This window comes from Gopherus flavomarginatus, chromosome 7 (assembly GCF_025201925.1).
Source record: "Gopherus flavomarginatus isolate rGopFla2 chromosome 7, rGopFla2.mat.asm, whole genome shotgun sequence".
Classification (NCBI taxonomy): Eukaryota; Metazoa; Chordata; order Testudines; family Testudinidae; genus Gopherus; species Gopherus flavomarginatus.
The window spans coordinates 37,861,104-37,882,076 of record NC_066623.1 but is presented as its reverse complement, the minus strand read 5'-3'; the positions used below and the strand labels follow the sequence as shown (position 1 = coordinate 37,882,076).

The 20,973-nt window shown below is 43.1% G+C and overlaps 3 protein-coding genes across 7 annotated transcripts in view; all 3 read right to left on the bottom strand.

Moving 5' to 3' along the window:
- LOC127055786 (protocadherin alpha-8-like) overlaps positions 1-13,052 on the bottom strand; it is a 146,320-nt gene extending 133,268 nt beyond the window's left edge. Inside the window, 2 exon segments of the mRNA XM_050963140.1 lie at positions 10,535-10,668; positions 10,670-13,052. Of these exon segments, the coding sequence (XP_050819097.1) occupies positions 10,535-10,668; positions 10,670-12,907 (2,372 nt within the window). The 5' untranslated portion in view covers positions 12,908-13,052.
- The window catches only part of LOC127055759 (protocadherin alpha-C2-like), a 267,861-nt gene that overhangs the window by 215,373 nt on the left and 31,515 nt on the right, over positions 1-20,973 (bottom strand). Inside the window, exon 1 of one of the 5 annotated variants that reach the window (XM_050963074.1) lies at positions 20,600-20,942. The exons of 3 other annotated variants lie outside the window; for them this stretch is intronic. In XM_050963074.1, coding sequence (XP_050819031.1) covers positions 20,600-20,827 — 228 coding nt within the window. In that variant the 5' untranslated portion in view covers positions 20,828-20,942. Of the gene's footprint in view, positions 1-3,272; positions 3,596-20,599; positions 20,943-20,973 lie in introns of those variants that run through there. One more of the 5 variants, XM_050963073.1, reaches the window with a different exon arrangement.
- On the bottom strand, positions 17,039-20,367 carry LOC127055197 (protocadherin alpha-13-like). The gene is given in 3 exon segments (XM_050961909.1): positions 17,039-17,114; positions 18,458-18,576; positions 18,578-20,367. Coding segments are annotated over 3 exon segments (1,896 nt in total). The 5' UTR covers positions 20,279-20,367.

The following is a 20,973-nucleotide window of genomic DNA, read 5'->3' as shown; positions in this document are numbered from 1 at the left end:
CACAATCTAGCCCTAAAAAAAAAGATGCTGATAATGCTGATAAATACATGCAGATAATGTGGTAGAATTGTAATATGGAAATGTAAAAATGCACCTACTGAAAACATAAAAGCGAAGACTGATAGAATGGGAAACAGTGAATAACAGGTGTAGCAAGGGCCACCAGTGAGTGACTCAGTGAGAAGAAAAAGGAATGCTTTTTCAAGGCTGAGATAGACCTTTAGCTAAAGACACAGATAAAGAGTGACATCGTATTTCTGCTAATGGATACTCTGAGACTATATTGATCTTGATGGAACATTTTATTAAGAGAAGAGGGGTCCACCAAATAATTATTAAAATATTAATTGGCCAAGGAACAGATGGGCATCAAACTTGACCAAATACTGCATGTGATTTATCCTTCTGATTACAAAATATTGTTTAGTTATAAAATGTTGTCTACAGTCTTGAAAGTATACACATAAATAACTCCACATTACAATAACCCTGTAGTAATGTCTGCCGCACACTTCAACACTAAATGTATCTCCCTTTGTATCCATTTTTTCAATGTTGAACTGGTTCCATGGTAGGGAACTTCATGCCTTGATGCTAACCCTGCCGCACTAAATTACACCTTTCCAAGCAGACACAGCTTGACAGAAACAAAGCATTTATTTACTCCCGTTATTTCATAGCACAGGAAATATTAGGGGGCCTGCATGTTCTTGAAGACTGGAGTACAAGGAGAAAAAGTGGATATCATTCTCTTAAAAAACGTATGCAGAGAAATGACCTCCATGCTTAGTATTTCTTTCAACTAATATTTAAAGCCTCATGATTTGAATTTTACAAACACGTAGACTATGTGCATTCAAACAGTATCTCGAAAATTACAGGCCCTTTACACTTGGTAACCAAATAATCGGAAACACAGCAAATGAATGCCAGACTATATCGAAGAAAAACAGTCGCAGGCGTTTTTCACGCATACAGCTGTCCAGAGTATACCCTAAAGGAAGAACTACTATATGAAGAAATTGTTCATTAGATGGTAAATGACATGTTATTCTACAGACCAAACAAATTTCATATGGAAATCTAGCCACAATTCTTTAGACATATCGTAAGAAACATTCCACATACAGTTACATCAGACTCACCTGTGCTCCCTGTAGTTTCTCGTGCTCACCATTCTCTGCAGAGTTAGGAAAGTTGGGGCTGAAAACCATAAGGTCATTCTTGGCGGTGCCTTCCCCTACACACAAGTTCCGGCTCTGGCGCTGGGAATAGGACCAACTCCCCACTTCGCTCGCGCACACCACGGTGGCTTTCCCAGGCCCGCACATCACTTCCGGACCCGGGTGGCATCTCAGGCCAACGTACACGACAATCACCAGCACAAACAGCCCGGACACCGAGCAAATGGCGATCATTAAAGACACGTTCATGTCAACCAAGGGCCCTTCGCTCCCTCCCCTTGGCCTCGAGTCCCATTTCACAGCCTGGGGACTCTCCACCAGGGACAGGCTGACAGTGGCTGTCGCGGAAAGCGCCGGCTCCCCATGGTCCTTCACCAGGATCACGAGTCTCTGGCTGGGGCCGTCCGCCTCCTCCAAGGCCCGCGTCGTGCTGATCTCCCCGCTGTACACACCCACGCGGAAAGGCCCCGCAGCCCCGGGCTCCTGCACTTCGTAGCGAAGCCACGCGTTGTAGCCGGAATCCGCATCCACCGCTCGGATCTTGCCCACCACGTGCCCTGCGCCGGCCGACAGCGGAACCAGCTCGGGCCCTGGCGAGCCGCGGACCGAGCCAGCCGGGGACACTGCGGGCGCGTTGTCATTTGCATCCAGGACAAAGAGCTGCACAGTCACGTTCCCGCACAGCGACGGCAACCCGGCGTCCCTCGCGCTCACCTGGAACTGCAGCACTTGCAGCTCCTCGTAGTCCAAGGGCTGCAGGGCATAGATGTGCCCGCTCTCCGAGTGCACCGAGATGTAGCTGGACAGGGGCTGCTCTCCCACACTTCGCTCCACCACCGAGTAGCTCACAAAGGCGTTTTCCCGCAGGTCCGGGTCCCAGGCAGACACCGTCAGGAGATGGGCCCCGGGCGGGTTGTTTTCCCTCACAAACACCGTGTAAACGGGCTGAGGGAAAGCGGGGGCGTTATCGTTCACATCCGAGATCGCCACCAAAATGCTGCTGCTGGCCGAGAGAGACGGGGCCCCCTCGTCTCTGGCTGTCACCACGATCTTATATTCAGACACTCGCTCCCGATCCACGGCCTCCGCTAGCACCAGCGAGTGATAATTCTTAAAGGTGGAGACGAGCCGAAAGGGCAGGTTCGGGGGGATGGAGCAGGTGACTTTGCCGTTGTCTCCCGAGTCCCGGTCAGAGACGCTAATAAGCGCCACCACTGTCCCTGGGGGAGCGTCCTCCGGAACCGGCAGAGATTGTGAAGAGACTGTTATTTCTGGAGCGTTGTCGTTCATGTCTAAAACTTCCACCACGACTTTGCAGTGTCCAGCCAGTGGGGGATTCCCTTTATCCTTGGCCGAAACTTGAATTTCGTACAAGTTAATGTATTCGAAATCCATTTTCCCTTTAACCCTGATTTCACCAGAATTTCCATGTATTTTAAACATGTCCTTAACATAGGGAGGAACAAGACTGCTAAAGGAATATGTTATATCCTTATAAATACCTTCATCCAAGTCTCTGGCGTTAACTTTGATGACTAATGTCCCATTAGCTGAACCTTCTAGCATTTGGACCTTATAAACGGACTGATTAAATACAGGCGCGTTATCATTCACATCCAGCACCGTGATCACCAGCTGAACTGTGCCGCTGAGCTCCGGTTTGCCCCCATCAGTGGCGGTGAGTAATACACGATATATAGGGGTTTCCTCTCTGTCCAGAGATTTCTTTAACTCAAGTTCTGCAGATTTAATTTGGTCGTCGTTAGTTGTGATATCTAGAGTGAAATGTTCGCTTGCGCTGAGTTTATAGGTTAGCAGAGAGTTTGTACCAATATCTGCGTCAAATGCGCCCTCTAGCGGGAATCGAGAGCCCGGTAATCTAGATTCTGCAATAAATATATTAAAGTCATTTACCGAAAAAACAGGAGCATTGTCATTTATATCCTGTATCTCCACCTCCACGTGAAATATCCTCAGGGGTTTGTCCACTATCACCTCCAGGTCAATGGCGCACAGGGGGCTCTGGCCGCACAGCTCTTCCCTGTCTAGTCGCGAATTCACAAACAAAACGCCGTTCTGCAAATTTACCTCAAAATAGTCTCTCCTGCCGCTGGAGACCATCCGGAACATCCGAGATACCAGCTCCGCCACCTCCAGCCGCAGGTCCTGGGCCAGGCGGCCCACAACGGTGCCGTGTTTGGATTCCTCCGGCACGGAATAACGGACCTGGCCGCTGCCCACCTCCCAGGCCGTGTGCAACAGAACCAGCCGCAGCAGCTGCCTGGTTACCAGGGAGTCTCGCCGGAAAACAGCCATCGCGGACACGGGGTGCGGATTTATAAATCAGTTTTTAACTGAGCGAACAGCAGAGTCTAGTGAACGAGGGGGATGCGGTACCTCTGAAAGCAGTTTAATTTAATCCAGTTCTCTCGCATCCGGGAGCCCTCCTGACGTTTCTTGAAGGTGGAGCTATGTGTTTCTTTTCTTATTGAAACGGATTTTTAGGGGACAGCGACACCATGTGTCTGTGAATGTGTAAGTAAACAATGACAGGTTTATTTTAAAATAGCTGTAACACTATTTTCCTTGTAATGTATATACTTTTTTCGTGGTGGTTTAATATTCTGATGACGCCATTGGTTTTTAGTATTGTGGTTTTTTAATTTAAAATTTAAAACAGCTTATATTATTACCGGAAATTATAGATCTGTAATTTGATGGTATGAATCTACGCCCTTAGATAGCAGTGGGAGTTTTGCTAGTTACTGGCCCTTACGATGTATTATTTTTCATTTCTGATAATTTTCCTCAATGTCTGTGTCTTTTTCTTTAAAATTCAGTTATTTATTAGCAAGACAAGTGTGTGAAAAATATTTTTGTATTTTATGTACTGTTATTTTACAAAATGATTTGCCGCAAAAGATACTCTATTATGATATATGTGTTCTGTTACGAATAGCAGGAAAAATTCATTCGCAAACGTTGAAGTGTACTGATCTTCTCTCAGTAAATAAATCAGACAAAAATTTCCCACGTCTTTAAAATGTGTGAAATGTTGAGTGGTCACATCTCTATGACTCTTCTATGGTGAATGAATCAGAGTTAACCTAAGAGTGTGGGAAAATATTTTATACAAATTATATTAATAGACTTGAACCTATGAGAAATTATTGAACTACAAAACTGTTCAATTGTAATAACTTATTGTACCTTCATTCTGTGCTTTTCGTATTTTGTCATCAGTTGGTCATCATGTGTGCGTTTATCAAAACAGATAATAGTGAACACCTTAGAGATGCTTAACCAGGAATATTCCATAAGTATCCGCAAAGAGCCCAGAAGAGGCAGGAACAGTGGCCAAGTTTTTCCCATCTCTCTCTCTCTCTCTGTGTCTGTGTGTGTTGCTCTCTCTTTCTACCTCCCCATTCCCCCTTGTATTTTATGCATTATATAATATCCACCATGACATCTTGCCAGTCAAGCGATTGCTCCTGTTTAGCGCACCAAAGCAATAGTCTTTACATTTGCCACTTGAGATTACTTAGATAAATATGAATCCCTGAAAAATCATATGACAGGTGCCTGGATAGTCCCAAATCCAGGATGCTTGTACATAAAGCTGCTTATGATATTAAGAGCTTCTGTGCACGCCACCAGATAGAAGCAGCAAGACCCACTGCAGAGCTACCTGTGGGCAAACAACGTGCAATGGACAAGGATAAGAGAGTGCCTGCTACAAAAGCAGACACCAGAAAAATATCTGAAATAATAATGAATATAAACGGAGATGCAAACCACCTTTAGGAAGTAATAAATATGTAGAGGAATTTACTGATAAAGGACTTAAATGCAACATTCAGATATACTAACTGATGTAGATAAAGGAATTCAGTTGGCTAAAATCAAGAAGTTTGATCTGGACCTTAAAATGATTTAAAGAACCCCAAGAGAAAAAATAAGGTAAAACTGAAATAACTCACCAGAAGGGATAGAAAATGGGGAGAAATCTATGAAAACACTACTACTATCAGGGCCGGCTCCAGGATTTTTGCCGCCCCAAGCAGCAAAAAAAGAAGAAAAAGAAAAAAGAAAAAAAAGCCAGGATCGCGATCTGCGGCACTTCCGCCACCGGTTCAGTCTTCGGCAATTAGGCAGCTGGTCCTTCACTCCCAGAAGGAGTGAGGGATCCTCCGACGAAGGGCCGGAGGTGCCGCCCCTCTGTGTTGGCCGCCCCAAGCACCTGCTTGCTGGGCTGGTGCCTGGAGCCAGCCCTGACCTACGATAATTCTTTGGGAAGGAGAAAGAAGCTCCTATGTACCAAAACAGAACATGTCATGCAGTGTTTCCACACGTAGATTCACAGACTCACCCAATTGTATAATTGGCTGCACTACTACGAGAACAAGGATCACTTAATGAGAATTATTAGAGAATGTCGTGCCCCATTGGAAGTGCAGAGAAAAAGCATTTCTATTTTTCAAACCCTGTCCTTGCTCCCATTAAGAATGAGAAAGGCACTCAGAAGAAACACCAGATCTCTGCATTGTGCCAATTTAAGAAACTGCTGGTCCCTCCTTCTTAAACTTTGATTTCCCCTTAAAATTCAGGTTATATTATCATAACTGAGACTCAGTTAAAACCTGCTAATAATGTTGGGATCAGACTTAAAAACAGAGAAAAGAAACCAAATCAATGTGGCATCTCGTTAAACCCCAGAGACCTGTAACCAGAACAGGTAATTTCCAAAGAGAACATCCTGTGATGAAGAGAATGTAGATGATACAGGAGGATAAGCCATAAAGAGAAGACACTACCTATCTTCCCTAAGATACTGATAGACTGTGGCTGATGTGGATGAGTAGGACGCTTCCCACCATAAAGATGTATCCTCTAAGAAGGAAACAAAGAGGGGAAAGGGAGAGAGAAAAAGTGTTTCAGCCTTCACAGATCAAGAAGTCAAAAAATACTAAAACGTGTTTGGTATAAATATGGGAAATTTACAAGTGATTTAGCAGGAAAAGCGAAAATGTAGCAGTGACAATAATATTACATTTGACAAGAAGCGGTAATGTTATATGAAAAAAGCATGATTTATATTAACAGGATTCCCAATATCTTAGCACCTTAATTAAAATTTTAGTGGTTTGAATACTTACAAAAAATAAAGACTACTTATGTATTCACGAGTCTTTACAATAACCTCATTAGAAATGTGAAAGAAGAAATAGACTATTCTTGGTTCAGGCAGGAATTGTGTGTCTACAGTATTGTCAAAAGGGATGGAGGGAGTGGCTAGACTGATTTCTAAACCATTACACTTGGAGGCCAAATATGTCAAAAAAGACAAATTTTGTCAATTCATAACAATAAGGTATGACCTTGTGGGCAAAGAGATTATCATATGCTCAATGTATATTCTAGCAGAAGAAGATAAAAATCTTTCTTTGACAAGTTCTTCCCCACTCTGCTTAGCTTTGTTTTTAAAAAGGTAAATATTAGATACCTGAATTTAACATTTAACCCACAAATAAATAGATCAGATAATTTAAAGGGAAGATGAGTTTGACTGGCCTACAAATATGCAAAGTACCTTTGGAAATGTGAATTATTGATTCAGGAAGAGAAATTAATCCATATGTAAGAAATTACTCCCTGTTTTCTATCCCCCTAACGCACATACCAGTATTAGCCACATACTGATCAGGTCTTCTTTATGTCCCTTTTTCAATTAGGCCACTATAGGGCAAGGCCAACCTCCAGTGATGGCATCTTCCTTGAGCACAATAGCAATGAAGGCCAAAAGCATGGACACTGAGTCCCATCCAACAATGCACTTAAACACCTGTTTAACTTTAAACCCGAGTAGTTTCATTGAAGTCAATGAGACAAATATTATGTCTAAAGTTAAACAAGAGCTGACATGTTTTGCTATATCAAGGCATGCATATCTCCCTTCAGAGGGACTCAGTACCATTGAACAAAGGAAAGTCTTAATACCATATGAGAAACATATAAAACGGTATGTTGCGGTACACTGACTGTAATAGCGAGAGAAGGGGAACCTAAAAGAAACTGCTTATTACCAGGAATTAAAATATTGTAATATATATATTACATAAATAAACAGAGGCAAAACGTTTTCTAAAACCTTGACAACACAGACAGGGCAACTTAAAGCTTTTCTTACGTATTAAATGGAAAGAGTCATCTGTGAGCTTATAGCTTATAGACTGAGGCAAGTGAGAGGAAAGATAAACTTTATTGAAATAGAAGGTGGTAAAGTCTGAATAATAAAACAATGAAATATACCAAATGTTTGAGCATTTTCACACTTATTCTATACAAGTGAAATCTAGATAAATAAAAATCCGCTAAAAATATATTGCAACTATTAATTTACTTTCTTTGACTAAGAACCAACTGAGAAGCTAAACTAGACCTGTCAGTGCAGAAGACATTTATAATGTAACCAAGCCCTGCTGGGGTCTCTAGTCAATATCATAAAGATTCAGCAGCAGATTTAGCATTTTATTTAATAGACTCTTCAAATCTTTGCAAATTCCAAAATGTATGTTAGAAGCCCATACTTCATTGATTGTGAAGTCTGATAAAGATGAAATTGATTGTGCCTCATATAGACATATTTCCCTACTAAATACTGATATGAAGGAATTTGGCAAGGTGTTTGCCACTAGAGTAGACCTTCTGGTGGCATAAGTAATTAATAGAAACCAGAGACCATTTATTAGATGTTTCCAAGTAGTGGGTAACCTATGGAGAGTTCCAGGTGTAATCCATTTGGGTCAGTCAAATAGTACACTTGGCATATGGCTGTCTTTTGATCCAGAGAAGCCTTTGATCAGGTAGAATGGAATTTACTTCAGAAGAATACTGGTTGATGTGAGAAAAACTTATGAGGTAGACGGAATCCCTTTATAAAACTCTAATCGTCAGATTCCAAATTAGTCATAGCTGCTCTGAACTTATTGGCCTTCAGAGATTCACCCAGAAAGGGCTGTCCCTACCACCACTCTTATTTTTAACTGCCTTGAAACCGTTTCCAAACAAAAACAAAGTAGTAAAATGTACTGTAATGCTGGAATAAATACAGGAGGCCTAAATAATAAAGTTGTACTACAGACTGATGACGTTTTAATGAGGATTTTAGATCTCCTTACCCTATTGCTTCATGTTATGAACAAAATCATCCAATTCAGAGAAGCGTTGGGTTTTAGAATCAATTATATAAAAAATATAAGAAAAAATCAGCTTCCACTGTGAAAAAATCTTGATAAAGTATCTTATTTAGGATACTTACTATCCCCCATTTGGGAACATTATCCAACGTACATTATATTTCTGTTGAAAAAATTAATCAAATAAAATAAGCTCACAATAATGTGGTTTAGTAGAGCCATGATGGTAAAATTGTCAACAAAAATCCCTATCGAGGTATTAGAAGAATCACAGTCCTCCATGTTGCATTTTATTTGGGCAGTGGTCCATCATATAAATTATTATGCAAGAAAGATGGTAGCAGCCCCTTACCTTGTGGAACTGAGGAGCACAACTACAGAGCTTGTAGCATAGAACAATTGGGATAGTAATAGCTAGTGGATAACGATTGCCTGCAGGAAACTTTCACTAACCTCTATGGAACAATATATTCTTCTTACCAAACCAGATAATACATATTCAAATAAGTTCCTATTCAGCAACTTCCCTTATGTCCAAAAACTGGAATAAAGCAAGAGTGAGAGCCAATCCTAAACTTCTCCTTTTAGGGCAATACAGTCGTGAGCCTGCAATGAGTAGGGGAGACACTTAAAAGGAAAAAATATGACCTGGACATATTACTATCTGTATGGAAGAGGTACCAGAGCATACTTAAATTATTGTATCTCAAACTCCAGGAAACAGAGGACATCCACAGACTGAAAAGTTGATAGTGATCATTAGTCTTCAATTATGCAATTTCAAAATTATATAATGAACTTCTTGAACTTGATGAAGAAAACAAATATAAATGTATGGATTTACAGAAAAAGGCTTAGATAAAGAATTCCTCCTGGTGCTTTCGTCCATTATTTTCACAAGTCAATTTCCTCCTTCATGTATACAACAGTAAAAGAAAGTCATTTTAAGATTTACTATTTCAATAGTACTTGACATCCTTTCATTTCAACAAAAAAGATGCAAGCATATATCATAAGAGTATAAGAATGACATAATGGATCAGACCAATGGTCTATCCAGCCCAGTAGCCTGTCTTCCGACAGTGACCAATGCCAGGTGCTTCAAAGGGAATGAACAGAACAGGTATCATCAAGTGATCCATCCTGTCACCCATTCCCAGATTCTGGCACCAGAGGCTAGGGACACTTCAGAGCATGTTTTTGCATCCCTGCCCACTAACCCTGGTTAATGGCCATTGAAGGACCTACGCTCCATGAACTTATCTAGTTCTTTTTTACATAAGAACATAAGAATGGCCAAAGTGGGTCAGGCCAAAGGTCCATCCAGCACAGTATCCTGTCTGCTGACAGTGGCCAATGCCAGGTGTTCCAGAGGTAGTGGACCTAACAGGTAATGATCAAGTGATCTCTCTCCTGCCAACATCTCCACCCTCTGACAGAGGCTAGGGATATCATTCCTTACCCATCTTGGCTAATAGCCATTAATGGGCTTAACCACCATGAATTTATCTAGTTCTCTTTTAAACCCTGTTATAGTCTTAGCCTTCACAACCTCCTCAGGCAAGGAGTTCCACAGGTTGACTGTGCGCTGTGTGAAGAACTTCCTTTTATTTGTTTTAAACCTGCTGCCCATTACATTCATTTGGTGGCCCCTAGTTCTCATATTATGGGAAAAAGTAAATAACTTTTCCTTACTCACTTTCTCCACACCACTCATGATTTTATATAGCTCTATCATATCCTCCCTTAGTCTCTTCTTTTCCAAGTTGAGAAGTCCTATCCTCTTTAATCTCTCCTCATATGGGACCCGTTGGAAACCCCTAATCATTTTAGTTGCCCTTCTCTGAACCTTTTCTAATGTCAGTGTATCTTTTTAGAGATGAGGAACCACATCTGTAAGCAGTATTCAAGATGTGGGTGTACCATGGATTTATATACCGGCAATATGATACTCTCCGTCTTATTCTCTATCCCTTTTTTAATGATTCCTAACATCCTGTTTGCTTTTTTGACTGCCGTTGCACACTGCGTGGACATCTTCAGAGAACTATCCACTCTTCAGAGAACTATACCAAGGGAAAATGTCACCAAATAATAAGACATAATTATAGAAAAATATAAACAAGGCATACATATCGCACAATAGAAACTCACCATTCCTTTCTCATTTGGTGTGAAATCGGATTCCATCTTCCTCTTCCCGTTCTCTGCAGAGTGAGGGAAGTTGGGGCTGAAAACCATGAGATCATTCTTGGCTGTGCCTTCCCCTGCACACAAGCTCCGGCTCTGGCGCTGGGAATAGGACCAACTCCCCACCTCGCTCGCGCACACCACGGTGGCTTTCCCAGGCCCGCACATCACTTCCGGACCCGGGTGGCATCTCAGGCCAACGTACACGACAATCACCAGCACAAACAGCCCGGACACCGAGCAAATGGCGATCATTAAAGACACGTTCATGTCAATCAAGGGCCCTTCGCTCCCGCCCCTTGGCCTCGAGTCCCATTTCACAGCCTGGGGACTCTCCACCAGGGACAGGCTGACAGTGGCTGTCGCGGACAGCGCCGGCTCCCCATGGTCCTTCACCAGGATCACGAGTCTCTGGCTGGGGCCGTCCGCCTCCTCCAAGGCCCGCGTCGTGCTGATCTCCCCGCTGTACACACCCACGCGGAAAGGCCCCGCAGCCCCGGGCTCCTGCACTTCGTAGCGAAGCCACGCGTTGTAGCCGGAATCCGCATCCACCGCTCGGATCTTGCCCACCACGTGCCCTGCGCCGGCCGACAGCGGAACCAGCTCGGGCCCTGGCGAGCCGCGGACCGAGCCAGCCGGGGACACTGCGGGCGCGTTGTCATTTGCATCCAGGACAAAGAGCTGCACAGTCACGTTCCCGCACAGCGACGGCAACCCGGCGTCCCTCGCGCTCACCTGGAACTGCAGCACTTGCAGCTCCTCGTAGTCCAAGGGCTGCAGGGCATAGATGTGCCCGCTTTCCGAGTGCACCGAGATGTAGCTGGACAGGGGCTGCTCTCCCACACTTCGCTCCACCACCGAATAGCTCACAAAGGCGTTTTCCCGCAGGTCCGGGTCCGAGGCAGACACGGTCAAGAGATGGGCCCCGGGCGGGTTGTTTTCCTTCACAAACACCGTGTAAACGGGCTGAGGGAAAGCGGGGGCGTTATCGTTCACATCAGCGATCGGCACCAAAATGCTGCTGCTGGCCGAGAGAGACGGGGCCCCTTCGTCTCTGGCTGTCACCACGATCTTATATTCAGACACTCGCTCCCGATCCACCGCCTCCGCCAGCACCAGCGAGTGATAATTCTTAAAGGTGGAGACCAGCCGAAAGGGCTGGTCCGGGGCGATGGAGCAGGTGACTTTGCCGTTGTCTCCCGAGTCCCGGTCAGAGACGCTAATAAGAGCCACCACTGTCCCCGGGGGAGCATCCTCCGGCACCTGCAGGGAAAGGGGAGTCACGGCCAGCTGAGGAATGTTATCGTTCACGTCTAACACTTCCACTAAAACTTTGCTGTGCCCCACCAACGGTGAGTGTCCTTTATCAACAGCTTCTACTTGAATTTCATATGTGTTCTGAGATTCAAAATCCATATTTCCTTTCACTCTTATTTCGCCAGTGTTAATATCTAGGCTAAAAATGTCTTTTATTTTGGTAGACATCCGGTTATTAAATGAATAAAAAACGTCTTTATTGATTCCCTCATCTAAATCTGTGGCGTTGAGTTTCATAACTAATGTACTATTCGGAGCATTTTCATATAAACTCACCTCATAAACTGACTTATCAAATACAGGGGCGTTATCATTGGCATCCAGGACGGTGATCACCAGCTGAACTGAACCCGTCAGCTCCGGTTTGCCCCCATCGCTGGCGGTGAGTAATAAACGATGCTCAGGGGTTTCCTCTCTATCCAGAGCTTTCTTTAAAACAAGCACTAAAGATTTACTTTGATCATTTTTTCTTTGCACATCTAGAGTGAAATGTTCACTTGGGCTGAGTTTATAGGTTAGCAGAGAGTTTGTACCAATATCTGCGTCAGACGCGCCCTCTAGTGGGAAACGTGAGTCCGGCGGTCTCGATTCTGCAATAATGAAACTATCTTCATTTACGGAAAAAGCAGGAGCATTGTCATTTATATCCTGTATCTCCACTTCTACGTGAAATATCCTCAGGGGTTTGTCCACTATCACCTCCAGGTCAATGGCGCACAGGGGGCTCTGGCCGCACAGCTCTTCCCTGTCTAGTCGCGAATTCACAAACAAAACGCCGCTCTGCAAATTTACCTCAAAATAGTCTCTCCTGCCGCTGGAGACCATCCGGAACATCCGAGACACCAGCTCCGCCACCTCCAGCCCCAGGTCCTGGGCCAGGCGGCCCACAAAGGTGCCGTGTTTGGATTCCTCCGGCACGGAATAACGGACCTGGCCGCTGCCCACCTCCCAGGCCGTGTGCAACAGAACAAGGCGCAGCAGCTGCTTGGTTACCAGGGAGTCTCGCCGGAAAACAGCCATCGCGGACGTAGGATGCTTCTTCTTTGTAAAATGTTACTGCTTTATATCTCGCAAACGTAGAAAAATATTTTAAATGTGTGCCAAAATATTATCGTTTAATGCTTTAAATCCAGTCGGTTTTCCTCCAGCATTATTCCGCCATCTTCTTGAGCTTTATTCAGACTGCTCTAAATCAGGCTGGCGCTGTGTTTTTCCCTGTTTAAGGAAATACCTTTTTAAGTAGACGGCGACACCTTGTGACTGAAGTAATACATGCAATATCATACTATTTTCATCGTTCGTTAATATTTCTATTTTCTGTCCATGGGCACTGGTTACTTCAAATGCTGTTCTTGCATAAGCTGATCTTTTCTGATATTATGGAAAATTATATTCAAGTAAAATATTTATATCTGAAGACCTCTTAAATAGCTATTTAAAATAAGGGTGTCTAGAAACAGCTGGGATTTGTTGAGTGATTGATTGCTTGACTGACTTGATATTTTTGGTGATAATGTGAGGACGTGACATGCCATGAAGAAGTTTCCATTTCTTAATAAATGCATCTAGGAAAGGGATCAATTTTCATTGGAATATGTTTTCTATCTTATAAAACTAACTTTCAGAAAACATAGAAAATACAATCTTGTCGTTATCAAGTTGCAGTGAGCTCACTAGATATATGTAAAGATAATACATAACTTTGTGTAATCATCCAACTTATGTAAAGGTAGAACAGAGGGTTTCTTTAGTAATGAGGTCAACGAAAGGGACAGGAAAAATGGCCTCAGAGTTTCTCTAAGGAAGTCAATACTATGGAGCTCCGTAGGCAGGTCAAGTGTTTCACTGTGGCTCTGAATGATATAATATCTCTTTAGTTACAAGTCATTATCTATATGAATAGGGTACTATCCCTTTAAATAGTTTGTGATCCCTGTAGGGGTGCTTATTTTGTTCTATATTTTGAGAAACTGCTAAAAACCAATCAGACATGGTATGTAGTTAGGAGTTGCATGTTTATGTATTTAGTACACACTTTTATTTGGGCTTTAACTATGCCATTGTGGTTTGTTCTTACTAGTTTTGTTGTGCAAAGAACAAAAGTCACAACATAAATCATGTGAGATGAACAGCAGGAGGCCCTAGGAGAGGAGGGAGAAGTAGTTTGAACTGTAGTCAGCTGCTTTAATATCTCATATATTGCTTTTCTTCTGTTTTCTCCTCTGGATGGTTTATCTGTTTTCTCTTACTCTGTGCTTTTAAAAGTTGCTCTGCAAAATGTTTAGGCAACGTTCCCATTTCTAACTTTCTGTTAGTGATCGCGTCAAGAGATACTGAAGTGCATGCAAACTGGAAATTAGTTATACAGAAAAAATATACACATTCATCCCACACATAGTGCAATTAAAGAAGGTTATTTTCACATTCGGATACCCAGATTCTGAATCTCTATTGAGTCAGTCATCTCTCTCAACAAATGACATATGTGTATGTGATGGTGTGATGTAGTATAGGGATTTTTATCATCAACAATTTGAGATGGTCTCATGACAGCCCAGTTACAAAATAATTTCATCAGCCGTAACTGAGTCCGCAGAAAACATTTGAAGTGGTCACAGAGAAATTTATTTATCACATAGTTCTGCATTTTATCGCATATATATCACCATAATATCCGTGGCTTGTGTGTTCCTATATAAATATATTACCTGAATTCAGCCTCCAAAGTTCTGCGGCCATTAACTTAGTTAACTTTTTTTTTACCATTTCCAAACATATGTTAATAGAATGATGTCTAAAAATAGTTTAATTTGTTTTTTTCTCTCTCTCTGAATGACTTGTAGTGGAAACCGGTTTTTTGTTTGTTTGTTTGTTTTTTAAATATGTCTTAATTCCTTCCTGTTTGTGTCCTAGTCCTAGAGTCTGGAAAGATTGGAATCTCCTTCTGCCCACGTCCCCAAATCAGAAAGTACCAGTGGTTACTTTTACAGTTAACTACTTCCTGCAATGCTTCTTTGTGGTTCTTAAAAGCAGTAGAGGCTCCAATGAGAATCCCTTCCAAGTCCCTCTGGCCATTTTCTGACACACACACAACTTTTTTCTTCACAAGAACCGCTTTCCCTCATCTCTTTTCTTCTTTGGGAATTGCCCCCTCCGTTCAGAGGACCAGAGGGGTCCTTAGCTGTGGGAATCCCAGTTTCTCTAACAGCTGGAGATCTGATCTGATTTCCACTTCCTCAGTACTACTTCTGTATCAGCGGCCCCTGTGCAGCACACAGCTTCTGAGGAGGTACCGTTGAGAAAATCCTCATTCAGTCTCATGTTTTGGTTATTTTTCTATTCCCACGACCATTAAAAATGATATTTTCTCTCAAATATTGCTGGTGTGGGGATATCATGAATACGTTAGGCTTTGGTAAGGGTTTGCACAAACTGTTGTTTAACTGACAGCTGATTGTGAGTGTCAAGATGAGAGGGAAATTATCTTCCATAGTATGCAAGGAATTCTACGATGTCGAAGCTGTCATGTATAGAAGACTCCATTCTGAGGGGCAGGGGTAGAAAGTCATTATTCTCTGGTTTAGCTTTGAGTTAGTACATATTGTAAAAGTAAATCACTGCTTAACCCAGCTACTATTTTCTGTTGTGGAAAAAACCCAGAAACGAGCATTAGTCTAGAACTAAGCGTGTTCCTTCCACTAGTAACTTGGGTGCTCTCAGTCAAATTCCTCTTTGAAGTTGCGCCTGCTCTGTTGCAATGCATTTACAACCCCATCATTTAATTTAGAGCTAACTTCTATTAGCCTTTATTTATTTCTGTAAAACAGAATTTTCTATATGGAGCTTTCCTAGACCATTGCAGCGAAATAAACAATGCAATTTAGATGACATAGATTCTCTGGTAGATGCATCTGCACTGACGACATTTATTTTGTTTCCTTCGATATTAGATTGTTCTGCTTACACTGAAACATTATTCTGGTTTTCAGTAATTACTGTGTATTTTGTAAATAACCTAAATGTTATAGTGACGGGAAAACCGGTTGAATAACCTCAGATAAAATAAAAGGGAAAGAGAACATTCAGATTAATATCTATCCATTCCTATAATCCGATTTTACTTCTTGTTTACTATCAAAAAAGGTGATCATTCCTGTAATACATGGACTCTATAGTTAAAATGAAACCTCCGCTTACTTGCAATCTCCTTCTTGGGTGGCAAGCATGATATCAGTGACTCAAGTTCAAAGATCAATCCCTAAAAGTCAGTGTTTAAAATTAGACTGACCGGCAAAAAAATAATTTGAGAAATGAAAGCCAAAGTAGGGGAAAGAACAGGTTAAAGAATATTTAGATACCTTAGATAATTCAAGTGGGCAGGGCCTGATAAAATTCATCTTAGGGTACTTAAGGAACTAGCTGAATCAGTCTTGGAACCATTAGCAATTATCTTTGAGAAGTAGAGGACTGGTGAGTTCCCAGAAGATTGAAGGAGGGCAAACATAGTACCTATCTTTAAAAGGGGGAACAAAGAAGAGGAGCAAATTTTAGAAGAGTCAGCCTAACTTCAATACCTGGAAAGATACTGGAGCAAATTATTAAACAATGAATTTGTAAGCACCTAGAGGATAATAGGGTTATAAGGAATGGCCTGCATGGATTTTTAAAGAACAAATCATGCCAAACCAATCTAATTGCCTTCTTTGAGGGTTTACTGGCCTAATGCAAAGGGAGGAAGAAGCAGGTTACATATTAGGAAAAACTTTCTAACTATAAGAATAGTTAAGCTCTGGAACAGGCTTCAAAGGGAGGTTGTGAAATCCCCATAATTGGAAGTTTTAAAAAACAAGTTGGACAAACAACTGTTAGGGATGTGTTCACTTGGCTCACCACAGCAAAGGGGGCTGAACTTGATGACTTCTGGAGGTGCTTCCAGTTCCAGCCCTACATTTATATGATTATGCTACAAATAACCATTATTGTTATCTTCATCACCAGGACTCGGTATTTTTGAAATATCTTCTCTTGCACTATACATAACAAAAAGGCATTAAGTATATAACCCTCCTCCTTCAAGACCTAAACAACCAACAACTGTCTTGGATTAAGAAGAAACTTCCAGCAGGCATGCTAGTGTTTGTCACTGGAATTTTACATCTTCTTCAAGACATCTACTAGCATGCTACAGTAACAGTCATTGGTGTGATCCAGTAAGGCAGTTCCTATGCTTCAAAAGAATAAGGTGAAAAATCATCATAATATTATATTTATGAATCAATACTTAGATTCATACAACTGTGCTTCCCAGGATATGAGTTATTCCTTATAAAGCCAATAGGAACTCGTTGTTTCTTATAGGTAAAGGATGGGGCCATTGGAATGCCTAATTACATTGGATTTATACTAGTGTAATCAAGATAAGGTCCTCTCTTTCTCTTCACAGCTACTTCTTCCCACTACATCAGTAGCTGAAATTTCTGAAATCTAAACCCATAAACCTTTAGAAGTTCTAATGTCCATTTGTCAGATCCTACCATCTCCAGACTCCACTGAATATATATTTAGCAATTGTATTCAGGAGGACAGCTGAAATTCAATGCTTTGGCCTAACTCTTATAACTACTTTTCACCATACAATATTATACGATTGCATTTACCACTAGTGCCTCAGTGTTGAGAAAAAGAAACACCGTCCACCATTGATTCCAAACTCTCATTACTGACAGGAATACTTGTCCCGTTGTGAGAATTTTGCTACAAAATTGGGAAAATAAAAGATGGCAACATGTTAGTTTTCCTCCAATTGTCTGTAGGACACAGAAAAAATGTGAATGTTTGTATTCCTAACAGGAGCTTTCATCTTACTTCTGAGCTACAGTGTCTCCATTTCTTCGTTTTAACTAAGACTAAAATTAAGTCAGGGACTGCAGTAAAAACAACAATGTTTTCATTAAGGGATGGAGAAGGAAATCAAGCGTCTATTTTCAGATTAATAAAATCGAACTGGAACACTCCTTGAAAGTGACAGTCTGCTCAAAACAATAAATAAATAAAATCTAGCAGATCTAACAACTCACAATCAGAGCTAATTTTTCAGAAATTTAAATATATGCTGCTGTTGCACGGTTTCAGTTCCTAAAAATCAAACCACACAGAGGCTGAAATCTATGTCAGCTCGAAATCAGTGCGAAATAAAAAGTGTGATTTTTCTGCAGACTTTAACTAAAACCACCTCCGGGTTACTTACTGATTAAAATTAAAGGGTATCATTAAAAAAAGAAAATATCTTTAAACTATTAAATTTCATTATGAAAAACAATCTATCCAGGACTGAACCCTCTCCTTAAATTTCACCAAAGCTTCAAATCACTCATCAAAAATACAGAAATCACTACTGAGCATCATTCATTCCTTGTGAAACCGTTAGATGTGTCCTTAAAAAAATCAGTGATTACTTTCAAATATCTTTATTTTAAAAGCCATCTCAAATAATCATTTATACAAAAAGCAGAAGAGATACTATCACAGTCCTCTCTGAGACTACTCATAAAATTCCATCCAGAGACTTACCTGTCCTGCATCATTTGGGTTGACCTCCTGCCGTTTCTCCTCCCCATTTTCCAAAGAGTGAGGGAAGTTGGGGCTGAAAACCATGAGATCATTCTTGGCGGTGTCTTCCCCTATATACAAGTTCCGGTTCTGGCGCTGGGAATAGGACCAACTCCCCACTTCGCTCGCGCACACCACGGTGGCTTTCCCAGGCCCGCACATCACTTCCGGACGAGGGTGGCATCTCAGGCCAACGTACAGGAAAATCACCAGCACAAACAGCCCGGACACCGAGCAAATGGCGATCATTAAAGACACGTTCATGTCAACCAAGGGCCCTTCGCTCCCGCCCCTTGGCCTCGAGTCCCATTTCACAGCCTGGGGACTCTCCACCAGGGACAGGCTGACAGTGGCTGTCGCGGACAACGCCGGCTCCCCATGGTCCTTCACCAGGATCACGAGTCTCTGGCTGGGGCCGTCCGCCTCCTCCAAGGCCCGTGTCGTGCTGATCTCCCCGCTGTACATACCCACCCGGAAAGGCCCCGCAGCCCCGGGCTCCTGCACTTCGTAGCGAAGCCACGCGTTGTAGCCGGAATCCGCATCCACCGCTCGGATCTTGCCCACCACGTGCCCTGCGCCGGCCGACAGCGGAACCAGCTCGGGCCCTGGCGAGCCGCGGACCGAGCCAGCCGGGGACACTGCGGGAGCGTTGTCATTTGCATCCAGGACAAAGAGCTGCACAGTCACGTTCCCGCACAGCGACGGCAACCCGGCGTCCCTCGCGCTCACCTGGAACTGCAGCACTTGCAGCTCCTCGTAGTCCAAGGGCTGCAGGGCATAGATGTGCCCGCTCTCCGAGTGCACCGAGATGTAGCTGGACAGGGGCTGCTCTCCCACACTTCGCTCCACCACCGAGTAGCTCACAAAGGCGTTTTCCCGCAGGTCCGGGTCCGAGGCAGACACGGTCAAGAGATGGGCCCCGGGCGGGTTGTTTTCCTTCACAAACACCGTGTAAACGGGCTGAGGGAAAGCGGGGGCGTTATCGTTCACATCCGAGATCGCCACCAAAATGCTGCTGCTGGCCGAGAGAGACGGGGCCCCTTCGTCTCTGGCTGTCACCACGATCTTATATTCAGACACTCGCTCCCGATCCACCGCCTCCGCTAGCACCAGCGAGTGATAATTCTTAAAGGTGGAGACGAGCCGAAAGGGCAGGTTCGGGGGGATGGAGCAGGTGACTTTGCCGTTGTCTCCCGAGTCCCGGTCAGAGACGCTAATAAGAGCCACCACTGTCCCCGGGGGAGCGTCCTCCGGAACCGGCAGAGATTGAGAAGAGACTGTTATTTCTGGAGCGTTGTCGTTCATGTCTAAAACTTCCACCACAATTTTGCAGTGTCCAGCCAGTGGGGGATTCCCCTTATCCTTCGCCTCAACTCGAATTTCATATATATTGTGTGCTTCAAAATCAATTTTTCCTTTAACTCTGATCTCACCAGTATCTGAATTTATACTGAACAAGTCTCTTCCATTAGGGGGAAGATGACTAATGAAAGAATAGGAAATATCCTTATTAGTTCCCTCATCCAAATCTGTGGCGTTGAGAGTCATTACCAATACACCATTAGCTGTATTTTCCAATAATTTTATTTCGTAGACTGACTTATTAAATACAGGCTCATTATCATTGGCATCCAGGACAGTGATCACCAGCTGAACTGTGCCGGTGAGCTCCGGTTTACCCCCATCAGTGGCAGTGAGTAATATATGATGCACCGAGGCTTCTTCTCTATCCAGTGCTTTCTTTAAAACTATATCGGCAGATGTGATTTGATTATTTTTCATTTGCAAGTCTAGAGTGTAATGTTCATTTGGGCTGAGTTTATAGGTTAGCAGAGAGTTTGTACCAATATCTGCGTCAAATGCGCCCTCTAGCGGGAATCGAGAGCCCGGTAATCTAGATTCTGCAATAAATATATTTAAGTCATTTACCGAAAAAACAGGAGCATTGTCGTTTACATCCCGTATCTCCACTTCCACGTGAAATATCCTCAGGGGTTTGTCCACTATCACCTCCAGGTCAATGGCGCACAGGGGGCTCTGGCCGCACAGCTCTTCCCTGTCTAGTCGCGAATTCACAAACAAAACGCCGTTCTGCAAATTTACCTCAAAATAGTCTCTCCTGCCGCTGGAGACCATCCGGAACATCCGAGACACCAGCTCCGCCACCTCCAGCCCCAGGTCCTGGGCCAGGCGGCCCACAAAGGTGCCGTGTTTGGATTCCTCCGGCACGGAATAACGGACCTGGCCGCTGCCCACCTCCCAGGCCGTGTGCAACAGAACCAGCCGCAGCAGCTGTCTGATTACCAGGGAGTCTCGCCGGAGAAGAGCCATCGCGGAAGCGGAATGTTTTAGATTCAAATCTGATTAACTAATTACCAGCCGTTCTATATAGTATTTTGAGCTGCCCTGCAGTACTGTCACTATGAATTCCATGCGCTCTTGTCGCATCCGGTGTGATCTTGTTATTCTGAGGCTGG